At 38.0% G+C, this 13,358-nt stretch overlaps 2 protein-coding genes across 3 annotated transcripts; one reads left to right on the top strand and one right to left on the bottom strand.

Moving 5' to 3' along the window:
* Positions 1 to 1,021: 1,021 nt before the first annotated feature.
* creld2 (cysteine-rich with EGF-like domains 2) lies at positions 1,022 to 7,605 on the bottom strand. Of its 2 annotated transcripts, XM_034673510.1 has the most exons (11): positions 7,532 to 7,590; positions 7,239 to 7,300; positions 6,976 to 7,058; positions 6,451 to 6,561; positions 6,216 to 6,307; positions 5,908 to 6,084; positions 5,718 to 5,816; positions 4,198 to 4,281; positions 3,401 to 3,496; positions 3,014 to 3,154; positions 1,022 to 1,379 (listed from the first exon to the last, which is right to left on the bottom strand). In XM_034673510.1, exons 2-11 carry the CDS (start codon positions 7,257 to 7,259, stop codon positions 1,324 to 1,326), a joined length of 960 nt encoding a protein of 319 aa, XP_034529401.1. In that variant the 5' UTR covers positions 7,260 to 7,300; positions 7,532 to 7,590; the 3' UTR covers positions 1,022 to 1,323. The 2 variants fall into 2 exon arrangements, with proteins under 2 accessions (XP_034529401.1, XP_034529400.1); XM_034673509.1 differs by having other exon boundaries at positions 7,239 to 7,605.
* A 280-nt stretch (positions 7,606 to 7,885) lies between these two features.
* On the top strand, positions 7,886 to 13,095 carry alg12 (ALG12 alpha-1,6-mannosyltransferase). Its single transcript, XM_034673508.1, has 9 exons — positions 7,886 to 8,068; positions 10,085 to 10,217; positions 10,314 to 10,487; positions 10,569 to 10,763; positions 10,864 to 10,967; positions 11,070 to 11,293; positions 11,928 to 12,097; positions 12,479 to 12,554; positions 12,632 to 13,095. The coding sequence occupies exons 1-9, from the start codon at positions 7,910 to 7,912 to the stop codon at positions 12,873 to 12,875; spliced, it is 1,479 nt and encodes a 492-aa protein (XP_034529399.1). The 5' UTR covers positions 7,886 to 7,909; the 3' UTR covers positions 12,876 to 13,095.
* The last annotated feature ends 263 nt before the right edge of the window (positions 13,096 to 13,358 follow it).

Genomic DNA, 13,358 nt, shown 5'->3' with positions numbered 1-13,358 from the left:
TAAGGGGTCCCGACCCACACTTTGGGAACCCCTGAACTAGAGTAAGGCTTACTCCAACTGTAAAACTATTCTTCTCAGTATTGGGATAAACAAATTTCGCTGAAACATAATGGATGTGTTGCATCTACAAAGTTTGGGGTATATGTTAAAGGATGCATCTTTTTCTAACTTGGCTTGAAATGTCCCCTAGCAAACTGATAGCACTGCATATTTGGGTTAAAAGCACAGGATTGTTTTATTAGCAAAAAGGATTTTCTTTTAGGAGTCATCTGAAATGGCTCTCAATTTACAGGATCTTCTTCCCTGATAAAAGCTTTCCATTGAGTAGAGTTAGCATCCAAGAGTGAAAAGTGAACGGGCTGCCGAGGGAAGCCTGTGGAAAGATTGCATCTCTGCTGTCTCACTACCAACTCAGACAGGTCTCAACGAGCCGTTCCTCCATCTTGGCAAGACTGTGGAGTCAAAACAGCTGACATCATGCCATAGGAAGCCTTACTGCAAGGTGAGACCTGGGTTAGAAAAACATTCCCAAGTGAGGAAGGTCCTTCCAAAGAAGAATCCCAGTGATGACCATGTGGCTGGTATTCAAAAGAGCGAGAGATGTCAGTGGTGAAATCACGTTTTGAAGTCAAGGTCCCTTAGAAGAACTGATGTTGTTGTTGGGTAATACCCTGTTTGAGGAGTAGTGATGAAAATGAGGAAGGAAACAGTAAAATGCTCCAGTGTGATGCTGATGGTAAAAAGAAGCTCAAATCTGACCATGCATGAAAATAACAAAGCAATTTAAGGTGATTAAAACCAGTTAAATACACACTGTACACCTTTCTTGATCAATGAGGCACTTTGCTTTGTACTGCTTTGAACAAGACATATTGAACATGATTAGACTGCCACCATGTGGTCATCCGTGAACACTGCAACATAACAACACAACCGGTCATCCAAAAGCCACCTGCTCCTGTTAACGTTACACTGCATTTTCTGCTCAAAAATAAAAACTGCATGAGGAAACAGACGGATGTAGGTTTGATAAATTCAGCATAATTCACTTTTATTGAAACACTTGCGATTTTTAAAACCGTACAACAAATAAAGACAAGTGGTTTTTGGAGCACACCAGAGAAAAGCGACAATGGCCTGCATACTCAGAGCATAAAATGTCTCTTCTTGTCCTTTAATCCATGATCCACATCTGGATGTCAATGTCTGGACTGCTTCAGTTGGTTCCAAGTTCAGCTGGTACATTAAGTGCATGTGGTGGGAAATTTTAAAATGTGTTCAACCCATCTTCCCGATTTGCTCCCATTGGTCCCACTTTTTACATCAAAGCTCCTTGTGTGGACTTGTGTCTGTCTCAGAAGCAGAGTCCTCCTCTGTGCCTGGTGACAATAAGAATAAACAAACAATACATTTTAGATGCAATCTTACATACTCTGTTTTAAAAGTGATACTTGCTTTTCCCATAAGTGAACTGAACAAAATTTGACGTCAATCTTATGTCATTATAAATGTGAATGTGTGTTTTGACTCTTCATTTTAATACATAGGCTGACTCCAAATCAAAGTGCCCATTTTTCATGAGAAGGAAACATGCGATTGTCAGGAAATTTCTGTGGTTTTGAGTTTTGCACTGTGCGCTTTGTGTGTTTAAAATCCTCTGCAATAAAGTTATTTCTCATGGCTATCTGCCTGCTCTTGTTAATGCCTTTCAGCCTCCTGGGCGTATCAATCTGAATTCACTCATCATAAAGTGAGAATAACTTTGTACTAGGGATGCACACAATTCATTGATTAATTGATTGTTAAGACATTACTCAAAACACGCATTTTTGTTTTCAATTTTCCGTCACGTGGAACAAACATCATGTGGTCTCATATTACACTCATCTATCAGGGAGGTGTTTTAAGTTTAAAGCATGTTTGGATGTGAATCAGCTTTTAAAAGGTGTTGCGCACAGCGGAGACGCTCAGCTGGCGGCTGCGGCTGAGTGACAGGTCTACGCTTTTTAAAGAGGATCAATACGCAACTGCTGCCAACAACAACACGGACACGAAGGTTAACAACTATAAACAGGACATCTCCCCACCTAAAGATACAAAGCCAACAGACTGGTGGGATTTGCTCGTACGCTATGTTTGCAGACCAGCAACATCAGAGCCGTCTGGGCTTTTCTGCAGCCAGACTGATTATGACCCGGTTGCGCTCCCGGCTGACACCTGACCGAATACACACGTTTATTTTTCTCAATAAGAATGAGTAGGCAGAAAACTGTACAGTGAGACTGAAGTACGTTTCTGTTAGTATTATGAGCCTTCACATTATAAGATTATGTCCACAGAGAATATTTTATGAGCCTGATCCTTGATAATCAGTGTTAAACACCCGTATTCAATACCGTCAGTTATTTGCATTTTGTTGCTGTAGAAAATAAAATTTGTTGGAAAAAACTTATTTGGCCTTGTTTTTCACATCAGAATAATATATATATATATATATATATATATATATATATATATATATATATATATATATATGTATTTTTTTTTGTATTGATTAATTGATAATTTGTCATTAACATTTCCAAAAAACGATCACGGAAAATACTTAAAATGTACATCCCCGGTATGTACCCTTAGGTATTCACAAAATGTATCCTGCTCTCCAAACTTGCATCTTGTTTTGCGTTGTGGTGTCTCTTATTTTTCTGTTTATCTTATGTTTTGTGTTTTAATGTTCTTGTACTAAAAATCTACATATTTTTTTTTAGAACTCATCCTTTTTGATTATTTCCAGGTTAGGAGTCAAGCATAGGTGGGGTATATTGTATCGGTTTGCCCATCAGCTAGGCTGTGGCCTCAACTCCACCTCTTCAGTGGTTTCTAGGTTAGTATGAAGTTAGCTGAAGCCAGCTTTTATAGGCTTCATAGCCCTTCTTCAGAAACTGATGAGTGTCATCACTGTGACTAAATTTTATAGTCTATGACCTGTTTTTGAATCAACACTCATCCTCACCTGGTTGTGGCGTTTGGACGCACTTGCCGTCTAGCTCCTCGAATCCTACCGAGCAGATGCAGGAGTAGCTGCCTTTGGTGTTAAGACACTCCTGGTTCTCTTCAGTGCATACTGACTCTGGCTGCGAGCACTCGTCAATATCTGGAAAATGTAATGCAACAATCATACACTGACCTCACTGAAGACAACTTTGAACACACAGTTATTTTGCTACCCAAAGACCATTAAGAATCTTAAAAAAAAGAAAAGAAAAGACAAGCACAGTATTTTATTTCAGTTTGAAAACCTGCCTCGTATTTTTATCTTCTTCATATTTTGGTAATTGTGTGTATTTAGCAGACCTTTGTCCAACAAGGCACATTTCAAAACACTGAATTGCATACATACCTGTGCAGGAGCCCTCTGTTTCTTCGAACCCACTGGCACAAGCTTTGCAATTATCAGGACCTTCTCCAGTGCAGCCAGAACACTCTTTGTTGCAGGCTGTGAAGGACAAACACACAAGAGCACTGTGCATTAGCTGAGTATCACAAACAGTCATGATGCTTATCGTAGGTTGCGTTCATTCAGTCATTCAATTTTAAGCAACACTGAATGTATTTTATATTATATCTGGCAGTATAAATACAACTGTTGCAATAAATAAACAGTGAACCTTCAGGGAGCTTTTTTTTTTTCCTTTTACCAACACATGCCTCTCACATATACAGTTTGTATGTTCACTCAGCATGCATGTTTCTCTATGTACCCTGGTATTAAAACTGGTCTTAAAGATCATGTGACGTAGGAAACAATGCTGTGCACATGAAAGAGAGGGGAGGTATATTCTCCCCACCTAAGACTGTGGCATTCCACGTAGGCACATAGAAGGGCAGGGAGCTCCAAGAACAGAGCCATACTGTCAAATTTAACTTATTGTACACATTCTTTTGATGAGAGTGGTCCGACTGTAACACTTGAATCAGTCAACAATGTGAAATATCATTATTCAAACCATTTGATTTAAAAAAAGCAGCTTTTACAACTCTGACCTCTTCAATAGCCATCATAATAAGTCCCAAAAGTGTATTTGTCAAGCTTTAGTGATTTCACCACACCTCCTGCCATGTCAAATGCTAAAAAAAAAACAAAGTGTTGTGCAAAGAAGAGTGATGAGCTAACATTTGCAACACATGTTTTCTTACCCTTGCAGGAGTAGGAGCCATCTGTGTTGAGGCAGTATTGATCTTCTTCACATGGAGAAACGTCTTTGGAGCACTCGTTTACATCTGTGACACAACACGTGGACTGTAGTGAGGTTAAGTGTGTACAGTTTATGTCTAATACATTACTCCTTTTATCACAAAGGAATGAGATAAGGAAAAAAAAGCCAAGAATGTGCAGAAAACTTGTATCTCCATTCATAAAAAAAAAACGCCCTGCACATAGCAGGCGACCCCTCCCACCCATCTCACAGCCTCTTCAGCCTGTTGCCATCAGGAAGGAGATTACGCAGTCTCCGGGCCAGAACAAGCAGACTGAGGGACAGTTTTATCCACCAGGCAGTCAGGATGCTGAACTTTCTCCCTGTTTTGCCCCCTCTTCCCATAGTGCCCGCTTCACAGACTTAACCCAGTCACTGACCCACCCACAAATCAACGCTGAGGTCTGTCCTCCTCAGGAATGAAACGCACATACTCACTTTGATTTTAAATTGCACTATAGCAAAGTTGTTCTACTGTTTAACAACTGTATTTTATTATTTTTTATTAGCTTACTCTTTTTAATTTTAGCTTATCTTTTTCTAGCTATTTCTTATGTTTATCTGGTGTTGTCGTTGCTAGGGTCTGAGAGGGGACAGAGCCTTCTCAGTGGCTGCCCCAAAGCTGTGGAACAGCCTACCTTTCCAGGTTAGAGCTGTACAGTCTGTCCAGAACTTTAAAACGCTGCTGAAAACCCATCTTTTCTCCTTGGCGTTCAGTCCCAGCTAAGCAAGAATCCTTGGCTTTTTTACTTTTTACTCTTTTTATTTCCTAAATTGAGCTCTTACTATTCTTTCTGTTTTTATTTATTGTTATATTTGTGTATGATTATATTGTATCTTAATAACTGTACAGCACTTTGGTCAACTGAGGTTGTTTTAAACGTGCTTAATAAATAAAGCTTGACTTGATTTGACTTGAGAGAAACGTAATATCAAATCCTCTGTGTGTCTGGCGCATACTGCAGTTTTTGACAATAAAGAAGACTTGGACTTTGACTTATCATCATTTGAATTTCTTTTTGCATTAATCAGTGCTACTCAACTCCTTTTATGTGTGTAGGCTTTCTAAAATGTCACAGATGAAGATAATTTTAAAAAGCTTATGAAACACATTATGGTTTTTTTACTTCCTGGAAAATAGTGCTTTTGGAGTTACAAGATTTCTGCCTGACAGTGAGGTTATGTTTGTATTTAAGTGTGCACAATGTGTCTGTTGCTGTGACTTATTTTATGTTAAAGCTCTGCATCAAATCAAGAGCTTCATATTTACAGTCTCAACAGTTTCCAAAACACTACAATTAATCAACGTCTGCTTCTCTTATGGAGCTGCAGGAAAGTATTTAGTCACACAAGAAGTCTTTAAATGACATAACTGAAAAAAACGACAGCTTCTTCCTCTTATGTTGCAGGTGTTTTTCCTTTATATTCATTAACATAGAGACTTTTTAAGAGCACTCTTACCAACACAAGCTTCCTGGTCATCCTCCTCCCAGCCGTCTTTGCACTCATCACAGTCCTGATGCGTTGCTCCAGTGCAGGTTTTGCAGGAGGAGTGGCATTCTGATGGAGTCACAAACTCAGGTTCAGGTTCACAGCCATTTTGTAAGTCACATTTTTCTTTGCGTTTATAATTAATTGTGCCGATTTGTACCTGTGCACAGAGAGGCTGTGTCATTCCTCTCTTCGTTGAAGTAGCCTTCGATGCAGTCCAGGCAGAAGTCCCCTTTGTAACCATGGTCACAGCTGCACTGTCCGTTTCCTCCACGAGTTCCATCACCATCACACTGTCCGTTTCCATGACAGGGAGTCTCAGAGCCTCCCACACAGGCTGTTATCAGTTAATCCAACAGCAGTAAGAGAGAACTTTTAATTGCAGTGACAGGTTATTAAAATAAATACATTCTTCTTTATCCCTAGTGTGACCGAAACAGAAATGTACTATAGAAAACTTTTCCTCACCATTGCAGTCCGGTCCAAATGTTCCTTTTGGACAGCACACTTTGATGGTCTCAATGCAGAACCATTTATGCAAGTCAGGATGTTTTGTTTTCCTGCATTGTGGCGAGATACAGAAAACAAAATAGATCAGGTTTGCCAAGTTTTACCAAGTGAAATGATTGTTCAATAAACACACAAAAAAAACCCTGTGGTGATACTTCTGTCAGTGAAAATATTTACATTGGCCAACACCCACCTTTTGAACCACCACGTCTCAAAATGCTCTTCGTTTTCTTCTAGCATATGGTTGCATTCGAAGCTGCTGCTTTCACACAGCCCCTCCAGGATCTCCACAAGACGAATCTCACTGTAAAGGAAGCGTTGGACAAACATAAGTCATTGACTGAAATGAATGAAAATAAATTTGAAAGGGGTGTGGGGAGAAATTAGTATGTGCCACCACATGAAGGGTGTAATGAAACTAACAGGTGTTTCCCAAAACTTAGTTCAAGTTACAATACATCTGTTTAGATGCTGGAAAACGACGTGTTACTTATTATAAGTCCTGAAAGATTGAGTATTTTACACCAAATATCTGCCAAAAGGTGCACTTTGGAAGTTTGCAACCAGCTCTAAAACATTTAACTTCTCTTAAAACATCAGTGTCAAAATTGAACTCCAACAACCTCTAGCTAAGGTTGAAAGCAAACATGGGCCCTGATGACTGATCTCAGGGGCAGGGTGACCTATAATTTGCACAGGACAGGATGCAGTGTCCTACCTGGTCTCATATTTAGACAGCTTTCTCTCCTCCCAGGCTGTGTTGCCTCCACCAAAGTTCTGCTTTACTGTTCTGTCAAACCCCTGAAAATAAGATGGTACAATTGATCATGAAACAGGTGATCCTGAGACCAGTTAGAGACATTTTCAGCATATGGTACTATACAAGGAAGCAGTATACAAATCACAACAACGACTGAAAATACAATTAATGCAAAATCTTAATAAAATGGACACATGAGAAGTTTGTAAATGCTGTCTTACCTTTTCGAAGTTGTCGGTCATTTGCTTACATGTTGAACAGCTGCTTTTTAAATCCCTCTTAGCTTCAGTGACATGAACAAGTAAAGCAAGAGTTATACAAGACAATAGCTGCAATAGCTGCAGCTTTGGACCATTAGACAGCATCTCTGCCTGTCAATTCACACACAGTTTCATATCAGGACACACGCTTCAGCGACTCTTAACAGGCTTTCAACTGATATGAAAGTGCCGCACTGTTCTAACACATATTTATCAGCATTAAATCTAAAAAGCGTTATGAATGCAAAGCGCACCAAAGTGTTATTTACATGCCGGGTGTTGTAAAAAAAAAAAAAACCAAGCTGTTTCAGATTTCCGCGTCAGCTTCTTGGTAGCATTGTGGCTTGCGCTGATTGGCTTGATTTCCCTGTCAATCAACTGTTCAACCAATCACAAGCCGCCACGCTCGGGACAAAGCGATTTTCTCCCCACGTGGGAAAAACGCGAATTCCGATCACAATTATTCAAAACAATTTGTATTTTCACTTCCGACGGTAGATTTTGAAAGATTATCTAAACCATGCCTTCATTTGGTTATGGAAACTGATTTTAATATTTTGTAGCGATGTTGAATCATGTTGATGAGGTCGCTTCCGGTCATGACCGGAAGTGATTAGTATCTTTCAGCTGTCATGGCTGAAAAAGGAAATGTTTTGGGGCTTCCACTGCTGTTCTTATTGATAGCTGTGGCACTCTTGCATTTATTTATTTGCCCGTTTACGAAAGTTGAAGAGAGCTTTAATTTACAAGCGGCGCATGATATTCTATATCACAGACTGAACTTTGACAAGGTACGTAGGTGTTAAAAATGCAGGAACTAAAAGTGCTAACAACCTACCTGTGTACAGCATGAGTGAATGAATGAGCCATGATTTCTACACTGCGTTCCAAATTATTATGCAAGTTGCATTTTTGTGAATATTTTAAAAACTATGTTAACAGTCGTTTTCAAATTTGTTGGGAGTTCAGATAGTGAACATATTTCTTCAACTGTGTGGTTAAAATGATGCTTTTCGGCTGTATTTTTAAATAAAATGCCAAATTATTATGCAAGTTGGTGATAAGAGCATATAACTTGTGAAAATTAAGAACTAGGCACAATTTTTTATGTTCAATTGATTGGAAATAATAATAATTACAACAGCTGTATTCAAACTTCAACAAAAACAACAGTTTTCTTTAGATTTGTATATAAAATAAAACTGTTGATGTCTTTAAAACATTTCAAATCTAAAGTGTTTCTCAAATGTCCAATATAACCTCCTTTTCTTTCAGTGAGGGTCAGAGGTCACTTGTAATCTGATTTAGTGAGGTTTCTGATGACTTCTCTGCTGACACCGTGAGCTGTGCCTTGTATGGCTTTCCAAAGATGCTCTTTGAGCAGTATTTCTTGCCATTACTGTAAATTATCTCCTTTGTTATTGACCACAAGTTCTCAGTTGGGTTGAGATCAGGTGAGCAGGTAGACCAGTTCATGAGGCGATCCTCTTTAAAGCCCTGAGATGCCATCCTGTCCTGGGAATAACGTGAGGCATGTGACGGTGCATTGTGCTCATGCATGAACACTAGCTTTTTTTTTCACTTTAGCTGAATGTCTCTTCCTCCATGGAGGAAAATACAAAAGAGGATCACCTCATGAACTGGCCTGCCTGCTTACCTGATCTCAACCCGACTGAAAAGCATAATTTTAACCGAACAGTTGAGGAAAAATATTCGCTATCTGACTTCTTGACAATTTTGAAAATGACTGTTGACATAGTTTTTAGAATATTCAAAAAAATGCAACACAGTGTAAAGATAACTTATGTGAATACGAAACAAAACCGTATAAAAAGCCAATAAAGTAGCTCTGTGTTTGGTGTTTAGTATATTACTGCGCTATGCTCTTCAAGCCATTTCTAATATTAAATATAAATAAGAGGAAATTTTTCTTTTTTGTGTCGTGAGGGATATAAATAGTATTTTTTGTTTTTAAGTAACAGCCTTCAATCTTAGAGCTGTATATCACCATGTCATCTAAGAGTGAAGTTTATATTTAAAACATTTTTTTTGTTTTCCAGAATTAAAAAAGAAGTTATCTATGAATATTATTATTATTATTATTATTATTATTATTGTTATTATTATTATTATTGTTGTTAACATTTTTTGTTTATTTACCTTGTTTTCTCATGTTTATTTTCCTTTTTGTTTGAACTGTGAATTATTATTATTTGTATATTATTATCATTATTTTTGTATTTTTTTGTATTTATTTATTTTTCTTCTTTTTTTTTTGTTACTTCCCATTATTGTACAAAAATATCTACAAAAGTAGTCACTTAACTTGAAATAAAACCTTGAAAATAGAAAATGTAATGAGTTTTCTGCCTTTCTTTAGATGACTCCTTAGTTTAGGGTTAGTGAGCACTTAATTATCAAAAGCATCAGTAGCAGTAGGTGAATTCATAATAGCACAGGAAACACAGCCACATGCTCGTATAGGTAGGCTGATTTTCTGCAGACAAGCTAAATGAAGCCACATTCAATCACTTAGAGGGACAGTGGGGGTCTCGAGTCTTTGGCATCTATATTTTGGGGGTCACAGGCTGAAAAGTTTGGGTACCCCTGTTGTAGACAACTGTCACCATTATGTCAGATAATTATTCTGCATATGGGTTTTTACTGTGACTATACATGTTTGTTGTCATTTACCATAATCATGAAAGCAATCTGAGCCCTCATCCATACATGGATATTGCCCAATTGTCTATTTGGTGTCTGGTTGTATTATTGTCATTGAGATCTGACCCTGTCCTGTCTTTCAGTATGACCATCATGAGTTCCCTGGAGTGGTACCACGAACTTTCCTTGGCCCCGTTTTTCTCTCACTGATCTCCTCACCTGCTGTGTTCCTGTCCTCCTTGCTGGATGCACCAAAATTCTTCACTCAGCTCACAAGTAAATCACTAGTATCTATTAGTGTTTGACACATTTTAATCCACTGTTACGGCACAGTTCAAGTAAAAACCTGTTCTCTTGATGTTTCATGTGCAGTCCGAGCTTCACTGGGGGTGTGTGTTGTCGGTGCACTATGGCACATGCAGAGCGAGGTCAGGAGGCAGTTTGGCTCCACAGTTGCAGGACTCTTCTGTCTGATGTGTGCTTCTCAGTTTCACCTCATGTTCTACAGCACCAGAACTCTACCTAATGTATTTGCACTACCAATCGGTAAGATATGGTTGTAATAATCCAAAGACTCACTTTCATTTGAGTGTTTTTTAAAATAACATTGCATTTTTTTCGTTCCAGTTCTGGTAGCTTTCACATCTTGGATGGCTCAAAAACACGGCCACTTTGTAAGCATGTCTGCTTTAGCCATCATCGTGTTTCGGTCCGAGCTCAGCATCTTCATGGGGCTTATGTTACTGATATCACTGTTGAGCAGGAGGCTGGGACTGCTGCAGCTGCTTTATTATGCTATCCCTGCTGGGATCTTGTCACTGGGTGAGTCGCAAATATACAAAATATAAATAGTCAGTACTTTATGTACATTGCAAACAGAATTTCATTTTCTCCTTTTTAATTATATATATATTTTTTACAGCTCTGACAGTGGCCGTTGACTCTTTATTTTGGAGGAAGCTTTTGTGGCCTGAAGGTCAGGTTCTGTGGTACAACACTATTCTCAACAAAAGTTCCAACTGGGGAATATCCTTTCATTTACTCAACTTGTGTTCTAGCCATCATGTGCATCCACTTTTACCTTTTACTATGACTGAAAATGTTCCTTAACTCTCTTTTCCCCAGTAAACCTCTCCCTTTCTTTGGTACTTTTACTCCGCTCTGCCTCGGGCTTTGGGCTGCACGCTGCTCTTCATCCCGCTCGGATTAATTGACAGGCGAATGAGGATGCTGCTTCTTCCCACTGTGGGCTTCATCCTCATCTACTCACTGCTGCCCCACAAGGAGATGCGCTTCATCATTTACACTTTCCCTGTGCTCAGCTTGGTGGCTGCTAGAGGCTGTTCTTTTATGTAAGTCAAGACACATAACCTCAATGCTGGTCTGATAGATTCCAACATAAACAAGACTCTCTTATTTCTTTGGGGACCAAATATGAACTTAGGTGAGCATTTGCCAATTTTTAAGAAATAAAAAAACAAATAATTTACTTATTAAAACATAAATTATGTAGTTGTTTCTGTTCTCTAATTTTTCTTTTGTTTTTGTATTTTATTGTTGTTATGGTTGTTTGCTTTCTCTTTAATTTTCACTGTGAAGTTAGACTACACATTTTTTTTTCTGCTCTAATCCTCTTGATTTAATATTCTTATTATTGCTATTATTATTAGATTTGTCTTATTTATTTTCAAACTGTAAATTTCAATTATATTGTAATATATATTACTTGTTCTGTCTTTATTTCCTTTATTTGCATACAATGTAAAAAAAATAAAATAATAATAACTGAGCAAAAATGATCTACTTTGACGGTAAGAAATGAAAATAAAAAATATCATTATAAAAAAAAACAAAAAAACCCCCATAAAATATTCATATGAAATGAGCTTAATTTAGACACTCTGGTAGTATAAACGTGTTAAATGAGCTATTCTTTCTGTGACCCCAAACATTTATGCATACCATCTTTTTCCTTTGTCCTTTCAGTTTGTGTAACTACCAGAAATCCTGGATGTATAAACTGGGCTCTGCAGTAGTGGTGGGCCAGCTGTTGACTAATGCGGCGTACACAAGTATTTGTCTCTATGTTTCCCATCACAACTACCCAGGGGGAAGAGGAATGCTGCAACTTCACAGGCTGGTACCAGTCACAGCAGGTTTGGGATCTATTTCAACACTTTTTTACCTTGAAAGAAGCTTATAAAACAAGATCACAAACACTATTAATGCTACTTATTTTTCTGAAAGGCTAGCAAATGAGAACATAACAAAGACTTATGACTAAAAAAGTAGATCTTATTGATTGTTTATGCTTTTAATACACATCCTGTGGATACTTCAATTGCCTTTTAGATTCACCTGTTCCTGCATTGTCTATTTGAACATACGTAAACTTAATTTATTTCTCCCATGTATTGAAATAATTTTGCATGACTCTACATTAATATGAAAATAATAATAATAAATCAAACCATGCTAAATTGGTTTGTCCAGTAAAAAAGTTAGCACATGGTTGAACAATGCCTTTGTTCCCTCAGATGTCTTTGTTCATATTGACACCTATGCAGCTGAAACAGGAGTCTCTCGTTTCTTGGAGCAGAACACAAACTGGAGGTAAATGTGTAAAACTATTTTATCACTTCACTAATGGTACCTTTTTCTAGTAATGGTTTCTTTTTTTTTTTAAACAGGTATGACAAACGAGAGGACCTAAGTCTCACAGATCCTGAGTTCAAAATGTACTCTCACTTACTGATGGAGGCTAACGTCACAAAGATGCAACTACTCCAGGACACTCATCAGCCTCTGGCCTTCGTTGAAGGTTACAGCAACATTGCCTTCAACTTGTTTCACTTCCCTCCCATCAGTGTGCGGTTGGAGAGAAAAACTGTGCTGATGGAGAGAAAAACTGCATCTGGACAAATGAAAGAGTGACCCAATGGAGAAAAATTTGGGAGTGATGATGCAAATGTTTTGGGGTGACCAAATAGCACAAGACCAAAGGTGAACATGGATGTCAATGGGAGGGATTGGAGTGCCGAGGTTTGCTTTTTTTCTGGTAACAAATTTAAGGACATTCAAATCAACCGTTACATTCCACCACAGATTAAATGTTGTAGTATTTAAAAAGTTAATAAATATTTTACACTCTTCAGTGTTGTCTTTTCTTAACATGTGTTCCCTGTGAATAGCATAAAAAATTTTAATAATTATTTTACAGGTTTGTAATCTGTACCTTAGACCAGGGGTTCCCAAAGTGTGGGTTGAGACCCCCTGGGGGTCGCAAGAAACAAATGGGGGGTTGTGAGATGTCTTCCAGAATGTTTTTTTTTTTTTGTAGTTATCTAAAATGGTCTGTTTTACCCATTATTGTAAAAATATTGACTAAATAGTTACATTTAAAATAAAACCTTGCAT

Source organism: Notolabrus celidotus, chromosome 21 (assembly GCF_009762535.1).
Source record: "Notolabrus celidotus isolate fNotCel1 chromosome 21, fNotCel1.pri, whole genome shotgun sequence".
Taxonomy (NCBI): domain Eukaryota; kingdom Metazoa; phylum Chordata; class Actinopteri; order Labriformes; family Labridae; genus Notolabrus; species Notolabrus celidotus.
The sequence above is the reverse complement of the archived record's forward strand: the minus strand, read 5'-3'. Positions and strand labels throughout refer to the sequence as shown.